This window comes from Gasterosteus aculeatus, chromosome 14 (genome assembly GCF_964276395.1).
Source record: "Gasterosteus aculeatus chromosome 14, fGasAcu3.hap1.1, whole genome shotgun sequence".
Taxonomy (NCBI): Eukaryota; Metazoa; Chordata; class Actinopteri; order Perciformes; family Gasterosteidae; genus Gasterosteus; species Gasterosteus aculeatus.
The window spans coordinates 9,316,304-9,344,176 of NC_135702.1; the positions used below are offsets into that span (position 1 = coordinate 9,316,304).

Below are 27,873 nucleotides of genomic sequence, written 5' to 3' on the forward strand. Positions count from 1 at the left end.
GACAACGGGATTTCCACACCCGAACGCAGCAGCAGGCAATGTCCGTAAAAAGTGTGGGTTTTATCCCCACACAAAGCAGCAGCAGTCCAAAACGGGTCAGGACAGTCGGGACCTCAGCGTGGCATAGCTCCGGGACAGAACGAGCAAACACGCAGTCCGACCTGCCAGCGCCTGCACATAAACGCAAGTTTATTACGGTGCCGACTAGATCGCCGACGCGCAATAGACTGCAACGTACCTGCACGGTGGAACAATTTGCACAACCCTGCAGAGAGTGCCGAGCGTCTGCGAGCAGATCTACAGGTCTCTCCTTATATAATAAATTAAAGGGGGACAATACTGCGAGTGGGCGGAGCCACTGGAAAAGCAGTCATCCTGCTACACTAACTATAAGTTAATTTATGATTTAGACGAAATACGCCCCTTGACTCCACCCACTTTACGAGTGAGTCTGTCACGTGGCTATTTTGTTATTGTGCCCTAAGCGATGCCTGACAGGGGATCGTCCTTCCTGCATGGACGATAGCCCGATGCGCATTACCTGTACAACTGAAACCCTAAGCATAAGATGAAGTAATATGGTCAACGACCTGAATCACTTGCTTGTGGGGGGAGTCACGTTTACTTCAGTTAACGTTACGTGCGAATCAAGCCTTCCTTTAACGTTGAGCTCAGGGGAAAGTAAACCCTCATCCACAGCTCAGCCGGTTAGCTAAACAGCTTGACAGTTATTTGACAGCTCGCTCCGGTTTCTACGTCTGGTTTATGTACGACGGTAGTGAAAGTTGACGACGTGTCATCTACCAAGTAACTCAATTTAAAGTTCAAGTCAACTATATATTTTCAGACAAAATTATTTTTTACTAAATTTCTGTATTTAGCATTTGAGCTGTTTTGCTATCTGACTATTGCTAACGGCGAACTAGCAACTTGTTATGACGTTAGCTGGCTAGCGTTAGCAACATGGATCCTCCTAGCACCATTATAGCTAGCTGTCTTTAGCTACACTTTCTTCAGATTTCAAGCTACGTAAATATATTTTCTAATATTTCTCTTATTAGCCAGCGTTTCGTGGTCGGGGTTTGTTCTTCTAATCAGGGTAGCCTCAACCGCTATTGTTCATCGAGGTTCAGCTGCAGCTCGCTGCTTCTATTGTTTACACGGATACGGTGGATGTAAGTGAACTATGGGCATGTGGTGCGAGTAACAATACTGGATCAGCCACAGGACAACTAAAGTGGACCTCTGGAAATGGGGCTGGGAGCAGGGTAACGTCTGTCCACCACTACTCTGCAGCCGACTCATATCTGGATCAGGATGATCGGGGCATTGAAGGAGGACAGCTGTGACTGCTGGACTGTTTGACTTTGTGCAGGCGTTGGACAAAGGACAGGAGTTTGGTTGTCCGTATTTAAAGCTTAGGTTAAGAAGGGGAATAAACTGTGTTGGGATCTGATCCACACATCCATGGGATGTTGCTGAGTACCTTACTGATCACCAGTCTTCTTGGCTGGGCGAGATGTCAAGAGAGCCAGAGCATGACGCCAGAGGAGAAGACTGTTATCAGGTAACAAATATCTACAGACAGAGAAGTATAACGCTGTTTAACTGTGTTTGTGAATTACTGGATGTATTTACAATGTCGTAAAAGTAAAGTATATTTGCCATTTTCACTTTTGATTGATCTATATTTTTCCTTTTCTTGTTTTGCAGGGACCAGATTATTGAAATGTTTGACCACGCTTACGGCAGTTACATGGTAGGGTGTTCACTTGGATCTACATTTAAAAAAATAGTAATTGTAAAATGACTCATAGCTTTAAAAACAATGTCACGCCTCCTTTAATTACACCTTTTCTGTTTGCGTCGCAGAAATATGCCTATCCAGCAGATGAGCTCATGCCTCTGAGCTGCAGGGGGAGAGTCCGTGGCCAGGAGCCCAATAGAGGAGACATAGATGACTCCTTGGGGAAGTAAGTTCAGCTAAATTCCTCACACAACACAACAAACAAGCCAATGAAAGAAAGTTAAACGCATACTTTCAAAAATCGAATGAGAGTGCTTTGAGTCTTGGTCTTAGAGCCGCGCCACAGTTGCTTAATTCACCAAGAAGCCACTAAATCACAGACTTGCAGTAGAATAAATCCATTTATGCACCATGCAATGTCACATAATATCAGTTTACTGCATACGTAACAGACCTGTAATAGTATGTGGGTCATTCATATGAAACTGGGCCAGTGGAGAAGTGGGTGATCGGCTCCACCGTTCGGGGCCAGAGGCTCTCCTCGTAACGTGTCGGACATTTTTTCTGTAGGTTTTCCCTCACGCTGATTGACACCCTTGATACCCTGGTGGTGAGTTCTTCCTCTCCTTACAGGAATAAAAGCATATTGTTGAGGTTTCCTTAATGGGTCTATTTTGTCACACTTGTGTTTGTTTGTTTTCTCCCTTCTTTTGACTGTAAATTTATTTGTCCGTATCTGTGTGTGTGTGTGTGTGTGTGTGAGCAGGTGTTAAACAAGCTTGATGAGTTTGAGGACGCAGTGAGGAAGGCCATGACAGATGTACGCCTTGACAACGATGTTGTGGTGTCCGTGTTTGAGACCAACATCCGAGTTTTAGGGTATGAAATATATCTGTGATTTATTTACTTTTGCACCGTGTATTTAAACCTTTATGCTGTTTTTCAGATTCATCTCTAAACCTCTGAATAAATAACTACTAAATGCAGAATTATTCCATATGACCACAACGTATTGTTAATGGTGATCGGTATTACAATTTTTCCATCTTGACCTTTCTATTTAAGAAAATATTCCCTTTCTCCCGTCTCTCATTCTTCCCAGAGGGCTTTTGGGAGCCCATGTGATGGCCGACCTGCTACGGCAGCGCGGGGGGAGGATGCAGTGGTATCGTGATGAGCTCCTGCACATGGCCAAAGAGCTGGGCCATCGATTACTGCCTGCCTTTAACACCACAAGTGGCCTTCCCTACCCTAAGGTATTTCTCATGCGATTGCTAAGTACCACATGGCTTATTTTAGATGTGTAATGTGGAAAAGTACCAGAGAGTCTACTGACAAATCTTATCAGGGATGGCCTTGGGTTTGAACTCACTGCATTGTTAGAGAACAGTTCCTCTCAGTCAGTGCACCACAAAGGAAATGATGAATAATATTTCACTAAATGAAAATAAATCATTTGAGCTGAGTTTGTTTTAAGAACCTGAAGTAGCCGAGATGAATGTTTCTTTTTTTTTTGGTCTTCCAGGTGAATCTGCGGTACGGAGTCCTAAACCCACTTTCACGCACAGGCACAGAATCGGACACCTGCACAGCGTGCGCTGGAACAATGATCCTGGAGTTTGCTGCTCTCAGCCGACTTTCGGGAGATTCTATTTTTGAGGTATTCTATTCTTACGCCTCTCTAGAGATAAGGCTTTGTTCGTTTTCTTCTTTATTTCTTTGCAATAAGGCCTTATTGGGAAATGACTGCGCTATGAGTGCAGTCGTTTTATTAGAAATGATATTTGGTCATAACGGATTCCTGTAAGAATTGCTTTACCAGGAACAGCTGAAGAATATAATAACCGTTATTGTGTTATAGGAGCATGCGAGGAAGGCTCTGGATGTCCTTTGGCAGAGGAGACAGAAGGGAAGTGACTTGGTGGGGACCGTCATCAATATCCATAATGAAGAATGGGTCCGGAGAGGTGAAGAAACACTTTGGGATAATGATGAGCTTAAAACACGATGCACCACATAAAGAACGCTTATCATTCATAATGACATCTACAGTACTGGGTTACTGTGTTCTACTAACCTTCACACTTCTGTGTTTGCAGAGAGTGGCGTTGGTGCTGGTATCGACTCATATTATGAATATCTGATGAAAGCCTACATTCTTCTAGGAGATGATGTTTTTCTGGACAGGTTCAACATTGTAAGTCCTCCATCACCCTGCATAGAAATCCATATCCAAGGGTCTGGCACCTGCTTTTTTGTCCCGCTGCTGCAACATAATTGGCCCGTTTGTTCATATTGTGATTATGAATTGTTTGCTAATATACAACATGATGCCATACCTTTGTCTTCAACAGCACTACAGTGCCATTATGAAGTACATCAGTCAGCCTCCCCTGCTGCTCAATGTACACATGCACAACCCCACTGTGAGCGTGCGCAGCTGGATGGACTCTCTCCTGGCATTCTTCCCTGGCTTACAGGTCAGGGATCCTCGATTAATCACGTTTGCTCCCATCACACACTGCAGAAAGGAGTCGAGTGATCTTTATTGTTCGTGCAGGTTTTGAGGGGAGACCTAAAGCCAGCGATTGAGACTCATGAAATGCTTTATCAAGTCACCAAACAGCACAAGTTCCTTCCAGAGGTAAAAAAAGAAATCATTGCCATTTCTGTTTATTTAATGACGCACAGTAGGCATGTGAAGGCCAGATATACCAAGTCCAACACTCCTTTGAGGTGGGTGAGGTTTCATACAGTCATATGTCTCTGTTTACATCACAGCGTATTACAATAAAAGTACTCATTACATTACTGTTGGTTTTCTGGAAATTCAAATGAAAGCTCCAAATAGTAATCGAGTGAAAATGTCTGCTACCGCCTGTCTACCAGATCCATCAAGTTAAATAGGACAAATAAAAATAGCTCATTGGGATGATGAAAGCGTCTTGAAGATTTCTTTCTTATCACAACACTGTCTGCAACACTCGTAATACAAGCATATATATAACCACTTCAAATAGTTTAGTTTAACGATTAGTTTCTATCACTGAATTTCCATCGTCGAATCACCCAGTAGACCCGAAGAAGCCGGTGGCCCTAATGTCTATTGCTGTCTTTGCTTAATCTGCTCACAGGCTTTCACCACAGAGTTCAGAGTTCACTGGGGCCAACACCTGCTGAGACCAGAGTTTGCAGAAAGCACCTACTACCTCTACAAGGTGACGGAACAGTGCAGATAGACAAACGCATATACTGTTTAACCTGTAGTACTATTCCAGCATGCTATTACTCATAATTAGAAGAGTTAGTCTTTAGTAAGTAGGCTAATGATGAAACTACTCCACTCTTGTACTAAATACACACAAGCATTTTTGTTAGGCGTGTGGCCGAGATTCTATTTTGACTTCTGCAGGCCACCGGCGACCCTTACTACCTCAGAGTGGGACAGTCCATTGTGGAAAAGCTCAACGCTTACGCCAGGGTGCCTTGCGGGTTTGCCGCTGTGCAAGATGTCCGCACCGGGACGCATGAAGACAGGTACACAAATGCTGTTACACGCGTTTCTACACTGTCATGTTTCATCTGGATAAGACGCCTCAGAACGTGTGGGATGGCAAAACCTTTCTGGTGATGAAATAACTGTGGAGGAGACTCCAAATATCTCTTATCAACGTGTATGTGTGTGTGTGTGTGTGTGCGTGTGTGTGTGTGTGTGTGTGTGTAGGATGGACTCCTTCTTTCTGGCTGAGATGTTCAAATACCTGTACCTGCTGTTTACGGATAAGAGTCAGCTGCCCATCGACATCGACGACTACATCTTCACAACGGAGGCTCACCTCCTCCCCGTGTCGCTCTCCACCACCCAGCCGCCCTGTTGGGGCAACAATACGGTGAGAGTTCTCACTTTATCACCAACATGTTGGTGAACATTACTTTGTCATTTTTAATCTGCATTTTTTAAACTGTTTACAAAATGACTGCGTAGTTGACGACACAAGTTCATCAGTATGAATATTTCAGCATCTACCGCTGTCGTTTGTACTGTTTGTTGTTGCATCACATGGCATATTGTCCTTTCCCCTTTTTTTAGTAATGTGCATTTACATTTCACTATGTGAGCTGAAAGCGTTGTATGTATAACTGTTTTGAATTTTTTTTTTATGTGCTTCAGGAGACTGTTCCTGTTTCTAAAGAAGAAGATCTGTTCACACACACCTGCCCAAGCATGGAGACGTTGTTTCCCAACAACCCCTCGTTCGCCAAAACCATACGGGACAGCTACAAGTACCTCACCGGGGTGGGACGAGCCTTCCACCCCTTACCTGTCAGGTGTGTTGATAAACAGCCGCTACAGAGTGCTGCACGGAAGACTTTTAACGCCCCGAAACGAGTGAGCACGGTTGCACTTCTGTTTTTGGTTTCCTGTGAATGGGTTTCGGGTTTGAAGCCCGAGGTAAGGTCTGTGGTTGCAACACACTTTAAATGTTTTCTCTAAAAACAAAGAAAATGATGTATACATAAATAACTTACATTTTTACACTTTTACATTTCTTGAAACAGGCGGTTACTAATTATTGGCTAAAAATAAGTACAAACTCTATTTTTCTCCACTTGTGTCATCGTTGTAAAATGTGGTACTAGACACCCACGGTGGCAGAAACCACTTAGGGGACTTCCTGGGTGCTTCTACTTCCGTCTGTCTGTGGATAGATTTAGGCAATGCAATTACATCACATCACTCGTCAACATGTACAGTAGTCATTAAACTTTACAAGTGGGGTTGAGACCAAAGAGAAGGTCAAGTTAAGGGTGGGAGTGGTCTCTAGGGGATCTCCAGCCTTGATTACTTTTGAGCTTTAACTTTAGCGTGTTTGTGCTTTACAGGGAAATTGAACTGCCGCTCCACGATAACGGGATGGAGCCTGTGGAGTTCTTGAAAAGCATGGGTATCTCCCTCACCCCGCTGAATGAGGTTTTTGCAGGACACAGCGGAAGTCTGAAGGTATTTTACTTCCTTTGTACCCACCTCATGACATTATGTTCTGCCTGTCCAGGCCTCCAAAACTTGAGGCAAGTTACTGGTTTGGTACTCGGGCACAACATTGACCCAACTACCTCCGAAAACAGAACATGTTGTCCCTTTTTTGACACTTTAAAACAAACAGCTTTTGAAGTCTTCTTTTTTATTATATGCAAATAAGACAACGTTAAGCATCATGGATGTACAAAGGTTGTAAACTGCTTTAATCAACTTGTTTAATACATTAGTTCATCATCTTATTAGAAATCCTCTGCTACGCCTCGTGTTTACCTAAGTATCTAATGTGTCCACAGTGGGGGGATATTCAATCACACATTCATACTATACCGTTTTCCTAATTTCTGCAGGTTTTCCATTATAAATATTGCACTAGCTACACCATTACATTGTCACAGAACTTCCTTTTCTTAACTCAAACATGTCACTTCACTTCATGGGAAGAGATTGAATTTTAAGTTGTTTTTTTAAACATGACTTGAAGGAGCATAAAGGAGTGTACCGGGTAAAGCTCGTGGCGGAGGTGAGCCACACCGCGGAGGAGGATGAAGTGATGCCTCATGTTGTTCAGCTCATATCCCCCCCGTTCCTGGGGAGGACCGTCCTCACAGCGGGACCTGCCAAGTTTGGGTTGGACCTCACCAAGCAGGAGCACGGGGTGAGCCTCCAATGTGACCATAACATCCGAGCTCCCAACAAGTCCTGTAGCTTTTATAGAAAATAAAATGACTAAATATAAGAATGTTATGATTGACTCTCACTTGTTCCGCAGGTGAAGGGCAGCATTGTGAAGGCGTCTCCCTACACTGCGTGTGAGCCAATAGACGGTGCAGTGGACCTCAAGGGGCATATCGCTCTGGCGCTGCGCGGTGAATGCATGTTTGTTGTAAAGGCCCGTTGGCTGCAGCAAGCAGGGGCCATAGGAGTCATCTTCATAGGTGAAGATGGGAAGAGGGACTGAAAACCCACTTTTTCCCCTTTTAAATCCACCTTAAAGCTCAATATTTATATGAGAGAATGAAGGCCGGAAACTAAATCATTCTCTTTCTCAGATCACCGCGAGGGAAGTAACAGCCAGGATACTCCCCTCTTCCAGATGGTCGGAGATGGCGACTCCACTGAAGACATCACCCTGCCTTTAGTCTTCCTGTTCAGCCGCGAGGGCGCCGTGCTCACGGCGGCTCTGGAGGAACATCACAACGTGGACGTGCTGTTGCTGCCCAAGGAGAGGCAGCTGGGGCACGGTGAGTGGCGGCATCAGCAGCAGGAGGAGGAGGGCCGAAGGATAAGGCAATGTTTTAATATATTGTAATTCCTCTCTGTTTTGTCCAGATAAGACAGAAAAACCCGTCGGCATGAATATCAAACTCCGTCTGGCAGAGGAGGGAGAGCTGGAGGACGGACCGGCCAGAGGGCCCACCTTGGAGTTTGTCTTGGAAAACCAGGAGCTGTTTCTGAAGGAGGAGGAGGAGGAAGAAGAAGAGCCGGGAGGTCCCCAAAAACCACAGCAGGGCCAGTTCGGCTCAAAGGCGTCGGACCAATCTAAACAGTGTTCAGCAGATTCCTCTCAATCGGCAAACTCTGACCGTGGACCAGACGCGAGCCCTTGACCACCGCTCACCCCGACGCGCTCACGATTCCCTGACACTGATTTGTCATCAGTTTTCCTAACGGCGTGCACCTCAGAGCCCATCACTGCCTACGTGGAGCCCTACCTGACCCCGCCTGCATGTTTACACCCGACAGAGGAGAGGAGAGCAGCGTGATGGCCACATTCACTTCTTGACTTGAGCTAAAGATGAAACTGCATTTACTGGACCGTGAATGCCGTACCGTGATGATGATGCTTTTACTGACATTACGGCAACAAGGCACGTCAAGAGACTAAACTAGGTAGTTAAAGGCCAAAAGCTGTAGGGTGAGATGGCTTGGCTGGTGGCGCCCCCACCCAGCCTGAAGTATCGCTCGGCACAAACGAGTGTTTGTGATGACGAGAACAGATCACAGACTAGAATAAAAAAATAAGAGCTCACATTAGAGGAGGACATAAAAAGAGGCAAACATGTAGTCTGCTAGGTTTTTATGCAAGGCAGTATGTTTTTAGAATGTTGCCTGGCCAGTAGGTTGCGTTGGCCATTGTAGCCTCTCGATAATATAATGTTAGAAGATGGAGATTAGCTGGGGGCCAATTTGGAACGTTTCTTTTCTTCTGTAGGAGTAAACATGTTCAGGGAAATTCAAGAGTGAATGCAGTCTGCTAGAATGACCCCTTTGATGAAATGTTAGGGGTTGTTCTGCAGTGTGTGTGTGTACACATTGCTGATAAAACCTTTCCTTTTCTCTATTTTTTTCCCCCAAAAGTCATCAACCAATCGTGGATTTTAGGAAATCAAGTCTGCATTTTTCAGACGGTAAAACACTTTTTATTCATTCCTCAAATGTAATATATCACGCCATCTTAAACCATTGTAAAGAAATTGCACGTGAAGTCGTCATGCAAGGCTTTAGTTACGGATGCAGCGTCACTGGTTGGTCTGCAGTCCCAGACTGCTTTGCACTTTGAGTCACGGGTACGATGATCGTCTGTCAGTTTGTGTGTTTATGCAATAAGTGATTCATCAACTGTTTTACATTGTGCACTGACGCAATGTTTGTAGCCACCTATATGGACTCTGCAAGGATCGTTTGAAAACCAAAAAACGACATTCTAGTATTTAGTGAGTCATCCGTTGAGATTACTGGAGTGCTAACAATGTTTTTTTTTTTCATTAACTGAAATGGCAACAGTCAAACTGGAAAGGCCTTTTTTTAATCCTGTGCATTGTTTTCAGAGCATGATGGCATCAGTTGTCTCACTCGACACAAACTGAACCATATATTATTAGGAATTACTTCATATATCCATTGCATAATATGCAGAGCTCTTATCAGCTCATATTCCCTTCATTCTCACTTTGTCACTAATTATTTTCTGTGGAAAGTATATGTGAAGCTTATGTTTATGTGGGGAAAACACCTTTTTATGCCAGTGTATGTTCTTTTATGTTTTTGATGCTGCTGAGTTCATTCTATGTCTTAATCCAGCATTTTCTCTTCTTGTTCTGTTAAGCCATCATGCCTCAGGACTGTTCCAGTTGCTGCAGAGAAAATAATTATGGGTTTCTTTTTTTTTTTTAAACAATATCTAGTTTGCCATGCTATTTAATTTTCAGCTGTAGGTTTTTCTGTAAGTCAGTGGCTGGAGGAAAGTGCCAAAAATAATGCATGAGGTGGCTCCAGTTTCCGTTTCACATCTTCTCTATTTTCCAACTGAGCCAGTGCAGACCTGTCAATACATCTGATATCACATCTATCCAGGTTTTTACTTATGTTTTCCTGCATTGTAGATTTCCTCTATCCAAAAAATCTATCTTGAATATATCGAGAAAAAGGTCCTACTATATAACTGAATGCCATTTTCTTAGGAAATATGTCATTCAGTTCAGCTTTTTTACATTACATTCCAAAAAACCAAATGCCCCTGTGCTTGAGCTAGCAGGTTCTGTATAGGTAAATACTTGGGATGTGTATCTTCTTTCCCTTTTGTTTTGTCAGGAGAAGATGAGATTTTGAAAGCTCTTGTGACAAACAGAACAGAACCTCGGAACAGCTCAATCACGAGACGCTATGACGTTTAAATTGACGTCATTGACAATGACAATGGTGAGCTGACAGGGACCAATGATTTGCACATTTTGGATCAAGGAACTATACAAACAGTTCTGAGTTTACACTATTCATTTATTATTAATATTAATATTCAGTGTTGATACATTGATATATTCCTTTTATGCCCTAGTCACTGATTTTCAACCATTGTTGAGATATTTCAGCACGATGCAAACAAACTATCACTAGCTGGCAGTTAACTGTTTGAGATAAACAAATATATAGTCATAAATCAACAAACCACTTCCGGAAGCCAATATCTTCATCAGGTTATTATTAGCAAATATTTGTTGTTAAATAATACATTGTTTAATAGAATTAAATAAAAAATTGGTTGATAACGTGTATAGTCAACAGCATGTAAATAAGATTATCCCTTTTTATCAGCAAAATCTATCGGTGTGTAAACTATGTAACCAAATATATAATAACCGGTCTAACGTACCTTCCTACACGTATTTGCTCAGTAACTTGCTGCCTTCAGGTGCTGTGGGAAACAGTAGTATTTTGATCGTGAGCATTTGCAGTAGCATTTTGTCTATTATTTGTATATGTCTTCACGCTATCAGAAACAAATAATAAGGTAAATATGTCAAAGGCTGAAGTTCAAAATCAATAATCAATATAATATTGTCCATGATTACATTGATTGCTATTCCGTTTTCACGGAAATGTCATGTTGTGAGTAGAAAGAAGGTAATGGAATTGACCGGGTTGTTAGAGGATTGTCAGAATAACAATACAATGTTAATAATAACCTGTAAAACACAAGTCTTCCTCCGTTAGGCCAAACATGTGTTTTTATGTTGGAGTTTACTAGGAGACCTTGAAGGCAACACGTCAAACACACGCACGCAGATACGAGCTCCCCTCCTCCTCCTCCTGCTGCTTGAAGCTCCGCTATCTTTAGCACTGCCGCGGATTACAGTGCGCAGTGTGTCACAGACTGCGTCGCGTTCATTCTCCCGTTGCCAGTCGCGGTGTGTGGTCTACTTTGCACACAAAAAAAAAGCAAGCAAGACCAAGGCAAAAAAACCCCGCAAAGAACATACAAACAGAAGACAGGAGCGATGGGGGAATGACAAGAAACGCCGTCGCCGTCAGCGGTTCGCCGTCACCTAGAAGACCCCAAGGATGCCGCCGCCTCCGCTGCTCTCCAGCCCGCAGAACGGGCGCCTGCGCCGGGCCTCGCTGCTGCTGCTGCTCGCCGCGGTCCTCCTCAGTGGCGTCGCCGTCCGCGGCAGCCCTCCCGGTAAATACGCACGGACACGCGGCTCCCACGCGAGGCCCGCGACACACAATCAACCTGTCAAACGAAGGTCCTTTAAAAAAAATAATTATTTATTTATTTGAGAGAAAACACGTGGTTCTTTACCTGTTTTTCCATCTTTAACCGTTGAAGTGGTTCCGTTTAGATGGACGTTAGACAGCACATCTTAGATGTACACCAAACGTCACCTGTATGAGCACAAAGAAAGGACATGGGTGAGAAAAAACACACAATTCCCTTCCTTGTTATGTTACTCAATGCGTTTCCTTGTGTGCTCACATATTTTGTTGATATTAAATGAATCCAGCCAGGACGTAAATAAGTAGCTTCCATTCAATAATACATTGAATACAACGTGTGGGAAATAGAATATTGTTTTTCTGTGACGTGGAGCTGCTGTTTTCATTCTTTATTGTATTGTATTGCTTTGATTAGCTCATTAATGTATAACACATCTACCTAAATGCACTTTAAAAACCAAAAGCCTGCTGTTTTATTTAATCCGAGCAACAGCCACAAAAAAACAACAACAATTTGCTTAACATCAGAAAAAACGGGGAGCAAATGTGTGCAACATGCACGACAACCTGTTAATACTTTGAGTAACTGGTTAATCCAGAAACTGGTTTGAACACCAATTTAGATATTGGAGACTTATTTGAGGGAGTTGTGTGTCTGTGTGTAATGGGTCTCCCACACAGTGACGACTGCTGGGGGGGATAATCCGCCTCTGAGCTGTTAACACAGAAACCATTTGGGAGAACCGACAGCTGGGTTTTCACATGTAATCTTTATCCTTTATCAGAGGACACACACACTTGATCTGGTCACAGACTTGTGTGAATTCATGCACTTTATTTCCCACCAAACACATGAATCCATGGAGCCGCGGGGGTCCACTCCAGCCAACAGAAGGCAGTGCGTGATGCCACAGGGGAGTGTAGTTTTCGTGCACGACACAGAGGAGGTGTTGCAGTGTCAGTGTTGTTTTTCTTCTGCTGAGTAAATAATTGAAGCCTGTCGATTTAAAAAAAACAACAACTATGCATTTCATTGAAATCGAACCATTTCAAATATCATAATTTCTCCTCGCCAGTGCTGAAAAACAAATCTTTGGAGGGGGAGATAGTTTGGTGACATTGAGAAGTTTTCCAGTGTAAAAATAAAATACTGTTTTGTGAGATGGAGACAGACAATGTTCTCCCCAATCTCTTGTTTAACAAAGAACAAACCAGTATATTAGGCGTTGGTGTCAGTATTTTGGCCTATTGCTTGACTTTGTTGAGTTGAGAAAACACATTTTTTCACTCCGGCACGTTGCACAATGCAGCTGCACGTGCTTTTTTTCTATTAAAGTCTTATGTACTCTGCAGGCATTTTTTAAGTAAGCGGTGCTTTACATATGGTTGAATATATTGAAGGGTTCTGCGGAGCCATTCGGTTTGAACGGGCACTCGGGTTTCAGGGTGATTTTGCTGGATGGTGTGACAACAGCATGAAATGCATATTAATCAGGTTGATTCAGCAAACATCGACACATCGTCATGTTTAAAGCAAAGCTTTTCACGCGGAACATTGGGTTCTTGGGATTGAAGTTGTCCAAAATCTCCATAAACCCAGTTGATTACATAAATTGTGTCCAGTCTGCTTGTCAGGATACACAATCCTTTTCCCTAACGTACAGAATCTGTTGTGTAATCCAGGCTCACTGTCTGCCATTATAACAGCAGAGTATTCCCCTTTTCACTCGTGAATGTTCCTGCTGCTCTCATGTTAGCGTTCCGTCGGCTCTCAATATTCCAATTCATCCCGATCATTGTTGCGCTGCCACGTCTAAATGCCGGGGTTGTCATTCACCGAGGGCGCATCGAGCTGGCGTGATGATTATTCAGAGACCCGCTGCCTCTGGCCTTTCCTTCCACCCGGATTAATCTTTAACGATTAATATCTTCCGTGTCTCACACACCGAGCCGGTAGCCGCAGGGTTTTTCAATCACCTTTTTGTTTCCCTGCAGCATAATTAGTCATCTGCTGACTCTGTAGGAAAGGGATTGAGAGCGTTGAAAAGTCAAGGGAAGTGACAAGCGATCACAGAGCGCCACAAACACCAGGAAACTTCTACGCCACAATTTGTATTTGTCAGACGGCATCTATGCTTGAAGCCTCGTGGAAGTCATTTCGGGAAGATTTCAGAAGCCGTTTAAAGTCAGAAGGTGCTTTCTAATGGCTGTGGTTTGTGGCCTGTGAGGGGATGTGACATTAGCAGCAACCTTCAGCGAGAGGACGGATGAGCGGCCCTGCGATTGTACGCTGGTAACCATCGTAGTGCAATTGTCAAAAAACGACACGATCGATCTTCCCAATTGTGGTCTTTTGTTATCTCGACTGTCTGTAAAGTGCAAGCGGTCGACCGAGGCTTCCCTGCTTCAACCCCCCCCGCTCTCCTCCTCTGGTCCCCGACTTTCCTTCTATCTCCAACCGACCTTCACTCGGCCGGCTGACCAGGCCCCTCCCGGGAAATGAGAGGGTCACGATTAATCAACTTACAGAGCGCTCCAGGACATGTGATACCGCCGCAGCCGGCGCGAGTCGCCTGGAACAAAACGCTCCGTTCTCATTTAGCCTCACGACCTCCCGCAGCCTTAATTGTCGCTGGGGCCGATGTGTCTTTCCTTCGACCCACGCCTGCGATCAACCTTGATTAGATTTTTCCGATTTAGTCAGAAAATGAGATCATTTACTATGTCAGCTGCTTTTTCCTGTGCGGGTGCACCCACATCCTCACCACGAAATGCAGCCTCGATCTCTTTCTGATACCCAGAAACCCTCCCGTTAAAAGAAGGCAACAGGTTTGCCACCGAAGAACTAAACTTAAGTCAATTGCGAGCCATTTGGTCCTGATTGATTTGGGCTTTTTTCTTTTGCGTTAGTCAATCTGATTATTGTTGAAACGACTGGACCACCCACAGCCAAACAAACACGATGACCGCGAGGGGAAAACAACAAACGAGTCATGTAGGACGCTTTGACCAACATGCTGCTGTTGTCTAATTCCATTAAGCGTTTGTTCTGCTCGGTGGGGGTGGAGAGGGGGGCCTTCTCTTCCCCACGCTAACGTTAATGACACAGTAGTTGTCTGGTGTGTCATGATTTGGACACGTCATTGTGCGGCGTGACATTAGTCGCTGCAACACAAAAGAAAAATGACAAACGGGAGGAGGAGGGCGAGCAGATAAGGCAAGAGAGAAATGATCTTTTTCCGCCTTCTACAATCTGGAATTCTTCAGTTTTCATTCATTTCCTTTTCACCTCCTGACCTCTTCCCCCGGCACTGCGACGCGTCTGCGTGTTGGACAGGTGCTTAGTCATGCCCCATTTTACACGGAGCGTGACGAAGAAATGTGACATGCAGGAGCCACTGAACCCGATTACTGTGGGAACACAACACCTACGCTCGCACCGAAACTGATAAGGCAAACAGTTTCCACGCATCAAGTCATTCGGAGTTGGCTCTCGGCTTTCTGACGCAGTTTTCTGAGAAGTGAAGATGTCGCAGCGTTTTTATGCAGCTGACCGAGCAATAACCAACAAATGGCATATTTCCACCCTATGAAGGCGGTAGATGGCGTTCAGCAAAGCGCCAAGAAAGATCTAACGCTGTATAATCAGTATGGCAGAATATCACAGTACGACAATTTTGTATTGTTTCCCATTTTACAGAGCATATTGTCATATTGCCTAATCCTGACAAACAGCCCTTGTCCCGACTGACGCCTATTAAAACAAAACGCTCGAAAACAATCTGCTGGGCAAATGTTGGCTTCCGTCATTTTTTTGGAGTGAGCACAGCAGCATATTTACACAAAACAAAAAGCCACACTTGAGCACGCGCACACACCTTTTATCCATGTGGAAATAAACGGCGTGGTAATACATCCGGTGAGGAGCTCCACGCAGGAGCTCCTAAATGTTTCCACTTGATTTGGAGTGTTTGTCTTGCATCCTGTCTGCTATCAGGTCAGGATAAGCACACAATGGGAGTTTATGACCCTCCCTGCCGACCCATTTCCCCTTTTCCCTCTCTAAAGCGCCCTCACAGTCACACACGCATACACATGGTTGTGTGATATGTTGTTGTATTGTGGCTGTAGGACAGCTTGAAGGAGCACACGTTGATGGTGTCGTGAGTGTGTATCTTTGTGTGTGTGTGTGTGTGTGTGTGTGTGTGTGTGTTGGCAGGCCTCTGTTTGCCTCTCAGCCTGCAGCAGCAGATGGTGAAGAAAGTCACTTTTCATTTGCTCCAAATGAAACTTCCTGCGTCCCCGAGTTACCTCCCCTGTCTTTACCGATGCCGAACGAGCTAACGCATCTTTTCCATCTCCAGCTCGCCGTCCGTCTCCTGTTTTGTATTTATCGGCCTCCCTGATGAGCTTTCTAATGAGCGACAGCGCCGAGCGGGAGGCTCGGCTTGACATTCACTTGCGTGTTTCCTTTTGTTATGCTGCTGCATGCAGATGCATGAGCTGCTTTGTCATATGATTACCATGACGAGCCTCTTTACAGATCCAGTTGTGTTTCAAATACAGAGCCATGATGCATTCATGCTTTGGTAATAATAATAATTGCATCCACTTGTGCGAGTTCTAGTTTGAAACTGAATAATCATTTACAATTTTGCCAGAGGCCTTTTTGCATCTAATATTTATTATTTATTATTTCTATGAACATTTCTGCAGTTTCAGATTAAATTTGGCTGCACTATTTTAATTATAATCAATAATTAATAGAAATATTAGGCAGCGTAGGCTTGATTTTGTATTGTAACGAAAATGGAAGTATAATTTCCCAAATTCACAACATGTATCTAACATATTTTCTGCTTCGATCCATATTTGTTGACATTTAGTCCTCAAAACAACATCTTTACCTAGATGCACACAAAAGGAGGCAGGCGTACTTATAGAACTACTAACAGCACCATCAATTGCATTGATGTAACTCCACTAACGTCTATTTGGTTCTTTGCTTGAGGGGACATTTCATATAACGGACTGAAGTTAGAACAAAATGTTTTCATGCAACTGTTGCCGAGGGACGGCTGTCTCCTTCTCTTCCCACTGGCTTGTTTTTTTTCTCCCCCTCTTTCCTCACTGTTACCAAGCCTCACACATTCCTAATGAAACACGCAGAGAGTCTGTTTTTGTGTGTGCTTTGTGTACGCATGGCGGCTGCGTGCGTGCGTGTGTGTGTGTGTGTGCGGAATAATTATCTGCACTCATGTGACTGCTGTGGGTTCCGCCACCTTAACATCCGCCGTGATGAATAACGGATGAAGTTCTGTCGACGGGTGCCGAGATGCTTCATTGTAATAACGACGTTTCCTTCTCGCTTTCACAACACAGGGATTTAATGCCCGTTTCCTCTTCCTCTGATTTATAAATAGTCTTTTTTTTGTGCACGATGATACGCAGCGAATGGTTTGGCCGTACGTGAAGTGCGATCCTTGTCTCTTGACGTTGTCGCCACAACGCCGCAGCTCGCCTGTGATACCGAGGTGTTTGTGTGTCTGTGGCTTCACTGCAGACACTTTCCAGGCCACCTGTGTGTGACACATGTGTTCCGCGCTGTTTCTTCCTCACATTGCGGCGAGGTCACGCAGCTTTACACGGGGATGAGCTGCTTGATCTCTGACGCGAGTCCCTCCATCCGCACCTGATCCGGGGGGGCGGCCCTTGATCCTCAAGACGGTCGGATCAAAGGGTCGTAAAATCATATTAAAGAATGATAGCCGGTGGAATAATTTGGGGCGAGGCTGTGCGGAGGAGGATGAGAGGGAGGGAGACGTGATGGGTGGGCAACATGTTTCAGGAAACAACAGCATGGCGCTCCGTCGCCGGAGTGATTCAGTGAATGAAAAGGTTGTTGGGTGGCATCTTTAGAACAAATCAGAGTTTGCTTGAGTTTGTGTCAACGGTAGCTTACAGAAAGTGGAAGAAAAACCGGATTTATTGATATTTTGACAGATTAAGACCAAGCCTCCCATCGGCCCGCGACGAAGATCTATTTTCCGGTGACATTAATGTCTTCTAGGACATGAGGGTTTGTAACAAAAATCACTAAGAACACATGAAACGGATACCTGGAGGGAAATTAAAAGGAAGCCACGTGACATGTAAAAAGAGAAGCCGGGGGGGACAATTAGTGGAGGGAGCGATGAGGCGGCTCGGCACGTGACATCGTCACACTCACTAGGACGCGGCGTACGTTGGCCCCCCCCCCGGGGACGTGCGGGTGGGGCCTTGAATACGCACAGAAGTGGCCGAGCTGGAAGTGTCCCCCCGGGGGGCCTGATGCCTCCGTGGCAGCGAGAGAAGCCGTCGGCTCCAGATGTTACACAAGCGTCCTCGTCCTCCTGCTCCTTCCCGTGTCTTTTGACACGAAGGCAAAGACAAAGCGTCTCCTATTCCACGTGCGTCACTCCCCGAGGTCAAACCACGAGGAGACGCGGACGCGTGTGCGCGCGTGCCTCAACCCCCCCCCCACCCCCCCACCCCCCTTGGTGTTGTTGCGGTGTGCAGGCCGAGCGTTCAATGTGTGTGTGTCCTCGGGTTTGTGTCGCTCTCGGTCTGTGATGTGAGGTCGTTCTCGGGAGGTTATTTTAAACGGATTGGCTCATTCGAGATGTTATTTATTTTTTTAGTTCGTACGCTTTCCCTTTTCAGTGCGCCGTCAAGCTGCTGCAAGGAACGTTTGCAAATCGCAGTAACGGTTAAACCTGGGAATACCAAGGATCTGTTTTAATTCAGACAAAGACATTCGTTAGATGAATGTATTGATGGATGGATGAATGCATGTCTAAGTATATTTATGTGTAGAAAAATGCAAAAAGCAAGTCTATCTGCTCTTCTTCTCTGCTGCCATCCCCGTCTGCATCCGAATCGCGCCTTCCCTGATGTCGCGGGCCGTGTTGCCATGGAGGTCATTGAGATATTCCCATCGGCCATTTCCTGGCATGTGTTGTCATTCTCTTATGTAGCAAGTGGGGGGGAAACAAATCTGGTGCAGAAAGACGAAACCAATATGTACACTGAACTGATTCACCAAAGCCTCATTGCACAGGTGGTGATGATCCCGTTTACGAAGAGGTGAACGAACAGGCCAAACTCCTCCTTTTTTTAATTTTTTTTTTTTTTTTTAAACTGTTCCGTCACCTCTTCAGACTCCAACAGCCCTGACCTTATGAGACCCATTATCCCCCCACTCCCAGAATAGCGTCTTTCCTCCACACGCGGCCTCCCGTCTGTCGCGTCAGTACAAACGCACAACGCGCCGTCGGGCCTCTCGGCCGCTCTGCCGGGGCTCATTATCCGCTCTGCACCCCGGTGCTCCTCCTGCCCTCTGCTACCGATCCCCCCCCAGCCGTGGATCAGCGACCCACTTCTCCCTGAGTGTGCATCCCGAGCTGTTTGTGTGTGTGTGTGTGTGTGTGTGTTTGTGCGTTGTCTGTTTGTCTAATCGGATTGTGATCCTTGGGAGTGCAGCTCTCTGGCGCTCTTTGCTTTGGTTTAACCTGACTCCGCTCGTCAATCAATCGGGTGGAGTCTGCGCGTTACGTAATGCAGGAAATTATAAATGTACATTTCTTACTGTGAAAACGCTGTTGTCCAATCTGGCAAACCTTTCCCTTGCTGAAAGATTTCCAAAAACTCTGGTTAATGCTGTAATACAAATCTGACATAAGTAGAGGCTCTATTTGAGGGCAGATGTTTCATCTCGCAATGGAGCAGAAGACACATTCACTAACGAGAGCGTCTGTTTGATGCTGCTCTTATTGAGTCTTTTTGTAGCACACAAAGAATTCTACTTAACTGCCTCATTAAAAGCACAATTTCCTGTATCACATTTTGGTTGTTGTGATACTGATGAAAGTGTTCTGTTCTCTCCCCCCACCCACCAGCTGGCAGTAAGTGCCCTCTCCATATAGATTGTGCTAAAGAGGGACGCCACTTCTGCAGGCCTGGCTCCTCCCGATGTGGCCCCTGCCTCTCGCCATTGGAGGAGAACAAGGAAGGTCGCTGTGTGGTGAGGAAGAGGCACCATCAGCATGGTAGGAAATATACTCTCAACATTTCACTCACACACACACACACACACACACACAGGTTTGCTCGGGTTAAATATGTCAAACTGACAGTCAGAGAGGACACCCTCCCCCACGTCTACTCCTTTCACACAGCTCATGCATCTTCTCTAATTTGCTCCTCTCTGGTCTAATTCCCTCGTATCCAGGTCCTCGCTCTCCCTCCATCTGTATCTCTGGCAGCTATGGTGCGGTCTAATCCTCTGTGGTTTTTAATCTGCCCCGGTCCCTGCTGCATCTGCAACACACACACACACACGTCAGCATCGCCCCCGCGCCGGCTTTAATCACTTAGACGACATTCCCCCCTCGCTGTCTCTCTCGCTCTCTCCTGCCCTTCATCTCCATCACTGAATGAAATTTCATTCACCGAAAGCGCCCGAGCTGCGAAGTGAAGTAAATCTCATTTTCCGTTTTCTCCGTGGCCCGACGTCGCCCTGCTGGCTCACAATGGCGCAGCAGAAATTAGAGGGAAATTGAAACATCTTGTGTGCCCCAGCAGAAGTGTGTGTGTGTGTGTGACTGCTCATTTCTGTCTGTTGGAGGGCATGTGAGTGTGTGTGTGTGTGTTCTCTGCAGGATTAATAATTTAGATGGGTCTGCGTCAGGAGAGGATACAGACTTGGCTCAAATTATTGGCGGCGGCATCAGAGCGGGAAGCAAACACGAGAGGGAGATGAGCATCGGGGAGAAATGTCCCGTCATGCAGAAGTCACTAGTTGTTGTTTTTTACGATGATAAAACCTGATCCGTTACTTTGACTTTGAATTGTGACTCATGTGTGATGCTTTTGTTTGCGTGGTGAATCCAGCACATCATAAGCCTCGGCTAAGCTCCCTGGTGGTTACATAAAACCCCTGAAAGACCACAGAACACAGCGAGGCGCACGGGAGGCCCACTCCACACTACTGTGTACGTAGTGAGAAATCACTCATTTCACTATAAAACCCGACAGAATGTGCAGGTTTGTTTGCCGGCGTCACACACTGCAAATCACACCTCAGGAGTTGCGTCAGAAAATGGGCCCATTTGTTCTAATTCGATTTACAGCTTTGATGTAGAAAAACACATTGTGTCATCAAGCTGACTCACTGGCCTTGCAACCTTTTCAGCGTTTCTACTGTTCGACAGAATAATCTCAGTAATATCACAGAGCACTTTTTTTCTTAAAGCAACGTGTCTCGAGAGCCACGCAGGAATACATCATCTGACGTACGGACAAGAGGGCGGGAACCACAGTGGTGTCTCTCTTATTAGGACCTGGTCACTTTCCTCCTGCTTGTCCTCTTTCTGGCTGTAGAAGCTGGAGGCCGCGGCTGGATCGGTCGTACGGGGTCTCGATGGACATTTTTTGTCCATTAGACATTTTTACGTGGTCAAGTCACCAGACATTACATATATGCCCTTTGACGTCATGATCTTCACAAATATGCATTGGCCTTTTCTCGGCATTTATCTTTCTTTGATATTTGAATTAAATCAACCAATTGATTGATTGTTAAAGAAATGGTAGGATAATAATAACGTTGTGGTGCTTTTCTCCCTTTAAGCCCTTTGCAGTCATTGCAGTAACAACACATCTTTCAGAATAAAGTAAACTAAGGCTTCCTCTCCAATTACATGTCTTATATCTTATATTAAAAATGTCTATTTCAGTGCTTCTGGTTTAATGTCTGTCGCCTTGTACCCTTTTGTCAGTTTGGTTTGTATGCGGTCTAAAAGGTCAACATGTTATAAAAGAACTCGGAGGTTGAATGAGCACAGGGGATTGAGATGGTTGAGGCGCCGGTAGCACTTTTTATTGAAAGTAGGACCTGTGTGTATTTGACATGAAGGCGTGAGCTGCCATTGGTAAACATGCAGCGTGGAAGCCGTGTCCTTTGTTCAGCAGCCGCACAAAGTGTGCAGATTGTTTTCTTTTCTTCACGTGCAATTAAATTGTGTATGTACCAAAGGCAGGGCTGTCTCTTTTTGTGCATGCATATTTCTATTTATTTACTTTATATAATATACAATAGAGCAATTCACAAACCTGTAAAAATAAAGGCATTCAAACAACTACTTTAGGGGCTGAGTTACAAAGAGCATGAATATCCTGCATCACTTTAGTAACGAGAAGTTAGATCACTAAACTGATGGAGAGCCAAACTGCAGTTGTAACCGATGTTAAAAATGGAATAAACATTTACACTTGAGTGATCGAGGGAATTGGTAGCAACCCACACTGCTTCTAACCTGTGAAATGATTGTTTTATATAGTACAGTATCACTTCAACGTGACATTTTTGGGGATTGTAACCAGTCACACGTTTTGACGTCATACTAACATGTTGAAATGTAGTATGTTCTTGCTAACACTTCTCAATTTTCCATGAATTAACTAGACTGGCGGCTCGCCGTAGTATACTTTGAATCAGGCTGGTTTCATAATAAACCCAATATTATATATATTTATATATATATATATATATATATATTATATTACACTTCTCATGTGATGTACTGGCGGACTCTCTCTTTGCAGATGTAGTGCAGTAACTTCTTCATAGGTCTTAATCTTCCTGTCAAAGTGCACTAGATAGATGCATTGAACTTTTTTTTTCAGGGTGCCCCCCCTACAGGATCGCAGGTCCACCCACCATAGTCTCCAAAAAAACATGCGGGAAACGCTTCTTTCCTCATTTTTTCCGATTACTTGAAAAATATTCTATATGAATGAATAAATGTATTTCATATTTTCAACATTGTCCCTTGGTTTTTTTTAACGTATTGTTGAGAGTAAGAGGTCACGGCATGTTTACGAGCTGATATTGGCCAACTAGAGTTCTGACAGAACAGAAAAAGTAAACAAAAAAGAGAGAAATGTTTTTTCCACCGATTCATGAGAGACAGGCAGGACTGTATACTGAAGAACATGTAGCAGAGTTCCTCTTCTCACCAAAATAGCTCTGCAGTGATCTGAGACATTTTTATAGCAGGTGGAAGGAGGCGACTGCTTCAGATTTCATGGGCAAAATTACTTTTTAACTGTGCGCCGCTCCCTCATCCAAAGCACTAACTCTTTAGTACGAGTTTCTGTTTGAACTGTATTCAGGAGCTTTAAATCAGACCTGAAGTCTCTGGCTGCGTCTCTTCCTCGTGTGCATGTCATACATTAAATGCACCACTAGAAGGCAGCAGGACACTGATTATAAATCAATTATCTTTGGACAGAGGGACCTGCTCATTGTGACTGGGACACTCACAACTTGCAATCCAGATTTTAAAATGTACTTTTGTTGAAGTCTTTGTGAAGCTTGTGTAGATCAAACACACAAATACCGACCAAAAGTGTCAGGATCTGAGAAATCCGTCTGATTTCGAGATTTTGAACGAGGACAAGGCGGCAGGAAGTGTGTGTGTGTGTGTGTGTGTGTTCATGTGTGTGTGGTTTGGGGGTGGAGGAAAGGTGACTGCTTTTTAAAAGGGAAAATAGAACAGGACAGATGTGTGCGATCCTCAATCCCTGTTGAGCTGTTTATTGTTTGTTTGTTGTACCCGACAGCCCCCCGGGTGCCTCTCCAGAGGTTATGGGTCATTATCAAGCCGGCGACAAAACTCTTACACAAAGAGGTCGGTGCGTGCTTAGTCAGTGTGTGACAAACCACACACATGCAGACAAATTATCAACTTTGAACGAGTATTTTCAAAATACTAAATACTACTCATCCGTTTGTAACCATCTCGCTGCACATGTAAAAGAAATCCACACCACACGTTTTTTTATCTCTAAAATGTTATCCTGCACAGTTGGAGCTCTCAACCACCTGCAAAGTGCAGATGGTGCGTCCCTCCTCCACTGACACCTGCCATGGAGTGCACTAAATGGCCATTAGTGGAGGGGGGTAAGAAAATAACAAAGCAGACAGTGAAAGTGCTGGCATGTCATATCATACATACTAGCGGAGCCAGATGGCCGGCCTTCTGGAGCCCAAGTGGCTACGTAATCATTAATGTAGTAAAGGTGGCGTTTAAATGGACCACGGCAGTTTTGTTTTTAGGTATATTTATCTTGAGTTGATCATTTATTTGTCTGTACTGGTTTCAACGTAAATCAAAACAACTGTTAGAGGCAAACGATGCCGGCCGGCTCATCCTCTTCAGCAAGTGATGCAAGCAACTTCTCCTTTTTTTTTTCGCGCCATTATTTCCGTTTCCCTCCTTTTCACGTGGATTTCTGACTCTGCAGCTTTGCTGGCAAATGCCTCTGATTTTTGGTATTTGATATATTGCAGAGTAACCCCCTTTTTTTTTTTTTTACGAAGGGAAATGGCACTTTGATCGCCACCATTAGCAGTGAGCGACGGGATCTATTGTGAATGTAGCAACTGAGAGCCGGTGAGGACAAAGTTTGGCTGAGTGCTCGTGGCCCCCCTGCGGTGCTTCCTCCCCCCGGCCACACACACACACACACACACACACACACACACACCCCGTCGGCCCCGGTCGCCCTGGACACCTCGGCCGTACTGCAGGAATGCGGCTCACTGTCTGGCCTCAAGGGCTGTTAACAACAGTTTAGTATTGTCTCCTTTTTTCTTTTTTTATCAGTCCACAAACAAACAACCCACATGGGCACACTCCCTGTTCGTCACTTCAGAGGCGAGGTCCTGGAAACCGCATGGATGTGTGGCCTGAGCATGCGCACGGGCCCTCGGCCTCCCCTTTCTCATGCCTAATAGTTAGTCGTGTGATTGGCTGCGATGGAAAAAGCACATATTTTGAGATACACCGCTGAGACAAATCATTCTCATTTAATTCATTTTGTTGATTCACTGAGTTGATTCACGTTGAAGTTAAATACTTAACTTTAAATCCTGTCTGCAGGTAAAGTGGCGTTCTACCCGGACGTGGATGAAGAGATCGATTACATTCACTCCGTCATTGAAAAACAGGAAGTGACAGAGATCAAACCACCAAAGCGAACCAAACACCCTGGTAAGACGGTTTTGCTTTCAGATGTGTAGGATATACTTTTAGGTTCTTCTAGTACGTTTTCTTTAAAATAAAGAGGATGTAACATCATCCCCACGTGTCCTTTACTTGACGTTCACCTGCATCAGATATTGACATTTCCCCTCAGGTTGCCCCTTAATTCTCGCTTGTGTTTTCTCTACCGTCTCCAGTGGCCGCGGCAGCTGCAGATAAAAGCGAGACGGGTGCCTCCGAACCCAAACAGACAAACCAGGCACGTCTCTTGACTGAGACCCTCAACACCACCACTTCAGCCCCCGCCGTCTCCGGCCCTCCCAACACGCCAGCCCCCCGGCCCGGGGCCCCTGGCGTTCTGGGCCGAATTGGACCCATAGCTGTGCCGACATCCAAAAGTGACAACATCATCGTCGGTGAGTCTGAAAGCCCGATGTTCCACTTTAACTTCTATTCATCCCAGTGTGTTTATTGCTTTTACGTCCAACTGTAATGAGCAAATGGGCTAAGAAATGATTATATTTATCACATACAAGAAAAAGGAGGCCCCTCCATCACTGCTCCCTTTTTGTTTCCCTCTGTGTTCCGTGAAAACCTGCAGTTGTGATTTCGCTGTGCGTGGTGGTCGGCACTGCGGCCGTGATCCTGGCAACTGTCTGTTACGTCAAGTAAGTACAGAAGACCTGAATTCGAAAGTAACGTAACGGAAAGCTGGAGTTGATCTCTCTGCTGTCGAGTAATCTCAGGTTGAATGAATTTCTCAGTCAAATCCACTTGATGTCGGTTATTTCGACTCACGATTTTGATTCATGATCCCACCTCGCCCCCCACGCACAGGTTGCAGAGAAACTCCCGTTTGGCTCAGAAGGTGGACTACCCTGCTTTCAAAGGGGCCGGCGTACCCGCTACCGCAGCCAACGCGCCATCTGTAAGCGCGCCGCCTTTCCCTCACCCAATTGTTCGAGCTTGCTTTGGTTACAACTCTCGCTTCTTCTTATGTAGTAACCACAACATGTGACCGTGCACAGAAGTGTCATCCACGTTTCCTCCTTCTGTCGTCTCCTCAGGTGGGGGACAACACTTTGGCTCAAAGCGCTCAAATGTATCACTACCAACATCAAAAACAGCAGATGCTCTCGATGGGAAAGTAAGTTGTTTTTTTTTTCGCCGACAGACCCTCCCTTTCCACTTTTCCCCGCCTCTCATGTCCTAAATGCAGAGTGAAAATGTTCAACCACTTCCTCCGACCTCGCTTGCCTCAACGCCAGCGTCTCTTCTTTCCCTCCTTCAGTAACAAACCCGAGCAGAAGGTCCTCGACTCCGAGGTCACGTCCGACGAGGAGGAAGTGGGCGGAGACTTCACGGTGTACGAGTGTCCCGGACTCGCGCCGGTGGGGAACACGCAGATGCACTTAAGCTCAGAATAATCAGCTCCCATGATTGTATGTGACTCAAAGTGGATTTTCTCTCCTCCCTTTTACAGACCGGAGAGATGGAAGTGAAGAACCCGCTGTTTGACGACTCCACTTTGCATTATCAGGGGAATTCTTGAACACCTCTCACACACATATTTACACACAGGTATACAAGCCACTTCTCTGGAGGAAACCACTTGATCTCACATTGCATGCAAATAGAAATGGAGGATACTGGCAGAGGTGATAAAAAAAATAAAATAAAGAAGATTGTTTTCTTGTTGCCCCTCTACTATATCTGCCCCCATAATGGCATTTATCACTACAGATGTATGTTGGGCTCCTTGTTAATTTATTTCTGACCCAATGTTATCAGAGTCGTCCCGGATTTCGTCTCTGAGTTGAGATTTTTCCCTCCACCGTTTGTTACTTTCCTTCATTTCTGCAGCTATTTCCAAAGAATGTGATCCAACAGCAGACGTCTACAACACACCGAGACAGACACACACACACACACACACACACACATACATAAGCAGAAAAACAGGTGCCCTCTCCTTGTTTTGTCATGCATAGCTACCGTCTAAACCACATTCCTGACAGATCAAATCTCTGCGATACCTCTGTAAAAACTCCCTAACACAACACAAGGTTGTTACTGTTGGTGTTGCCGATTTTATTCATTGTCATAAAGGCTGCACATAAAGATTTTAAGATTATAGAATATAAATATATATATATATATATGAAAATGAAGTACTTGATGACGTCTGTTTGCATGGTTTGACTTACTGTGTTTGATTAATGCTTTGCTGAACTATTCGGCCTCCTGTATGTATGCATCTTGTTGCTGAAGGAGGAACGTACAGTAAAAGCGACTTCGGAGCACTTGAATGAAGTTTTGGTGACGGACTATACTGATGGATGCGTAGGTGGTAAATATCACTCTGTTGTATTGTCGCTCTTTCCTCGCTATCTTCTCGTCGGGCCCAGGTTAACTTCTTGCTGCAAAATGTACATACAAAGAGTGAATGTGTTCACTTTTATAGATATTTGTACATGCAGACCAAGGATTGGAATTAAAATTTTTACCACATGTGGAAATTACTTTGTTTCCTTTGCTTGGTATACACCCCCCAAAAAATAAAATATATATAAATAAAAAGCAATCACAACTAATTGCTTTATTTGTGATAGTAACAAGAACCACATGCACAGAGGGAAGGAGATGCTGGTTCTCAACCGTCATTTTCCGAGGTTGACAGAAATACAAAGATGTGATGTTAGAAATTATGTTGAAATGATCTATGTTATCGTTTTCAAGAGCATTCAATAAAAAAAGAATCATGTTAGACATTGTTCAAACCCGCAATTAAATCATCTTAAACTTGTTAGGATCCCAAACCTTTCAAAGATGCCAAATATTTCCGATTGAATTTGGGGGTATAAAATGATGCACAAGACATTTTTTTTAATGTTTTACTTGAATCAATGGTGCTGCCATAAAAAACTGTAAGCCCTCAGTACACAATATGAACATATAATTTCAACGAGGAGCGTAAACAAGCTTATCCGTATCAGTGTGTG

General features: G+C 44.7%; 2 protein-coding genes and 1 long non-coding RNA gene across 3 annotated transcripts; 2 read left to right on the top strand and 1 right to left on the bottom strand.

Moving 5' to 3' along the window:
* Positions 1 to 494: 494 nt before the first annotated feature.
* Positions 495 to 10,137, top strand: LOC120831641 (ER degradation-enhancing alpha-mannosidase-like protein 3). The gene is made up of 20 exons (XM_040197228.2): positions 495 to 1,567; positions 1,714 to 1,759; positions 1,873 to 1,973; positions 2,318 to 2,357; positions 2,514 to 2,626; positions 2,850 to 3,003; positions 3,273 to 3,407; positions 3,609 to 3,714; positions 3,847 to 3,944; positions 4,102 to 4,227; positions 4,308 to 4,391; positions 4,882 to 4,965; positions 5,160 to 5,284; positions 5,472 to 5,637; positions 5,919 to 6,076; positions 6,632 to 6,749; positions 7,270 to 7,443; positions 7,558 to 7,723; positions 7,838 to 8,029; positions 8,118 to 10,137. Exons 1-20 carry the CDS (start codon positions 1,473 to 1,475, stop codon positions 8,393 to 8,395), a joined length of 2,559 nt encoding a protein of 852 aa, XP_040053162.2. The 5' UTR covers positions 495 to 1,472; the 3' UTR covers positions 8,396 to 10,137.
* LOC144388219 (uncharacterized) lies at positions 9,905 to 11,974 on the bottom strand. Its single transcript, XR_013452515.1, has 2 exons — positions 11,869 to 11,974; positions 9,905 to 11,799 (listed from the first exon to the last, which is right to left on the bottom strand). It is a non-coding gene; the product is annotated as an uncharacterized LOC144388219 (long non-coding RNA).
* Positions 10,936 to 27,393, top strand: npdc1a (neural proliferation, differentiation and control, 1a). The gene is made up of 9 exons (XM_040197229.2): positions 10,936 to 11,745; positions 19,721 to 19,870; positions 24,770 to 24,880; positions 25,069 to 25,287; positions 25,473 to 25,539; positions 25,709 to 25,799; positions 25,939 to 26,018; positions 26,163 to 26,262; positions 26,355 to 27,393. The coding sequence occupies exons 1-9, from the start codon at positions 11,628 to 11,630 to the stop codon at positions 26,421 to 26,423; spliced, it is 1,005 nt and encodes a 334-aa protein (XP_040053163.2). The 5' UTR covers positions 10,936 to 11,627; the 3' UTR covers positions 26,424 to 27,393.
* The last annotated feature ends 480 nt before the right edge of the window (positions 27,394 to 27,873 follow it).

Coding starts and splice junctions, on each gene's coding strand:
- LOC120831641 (XM_040197228.2), top strand. CDS start 1,473: ATGTTGCTGAGTACCTTACTGATCACCAGTCTTCTTGGCTGGGCGAGA. Junction 2,627..2,849: donor ACCAACATCCGAGTTTTAGG/GTATGAAATATA, acceptor CATTCTTCCCAG/AGGGCTTTTGGGAGCCCATG. Junction 5,285..5,471: donor ACCGGGACGCATGAAGACAG/GTACACAAATGC, acceptor GTGTGTGTGTAG/GATGGACTCCTTCTTTCTGG.
- npdc1a (XM_040197229.2), top strand. CDS start 11,628: ATGCCGCCGCCTCCGCTGCTCTCCAGCCCGCAGAACGGGCGCCTGCGC. Junction 19,871..24,769: donor GAAGAGGCACCATCAGCATG/GTAGGAAATATA, acceptor TCCTGTCTGCAG/GTAAAGTGGCGTTCTACCCG. Junction 25,540..25,708: donor GCAACTGTCTGTTACGTCAA/GTAAGTACAGAA, acceptor CCCCACGCACAG/GTTGCAGAGAAACTCCCGTT.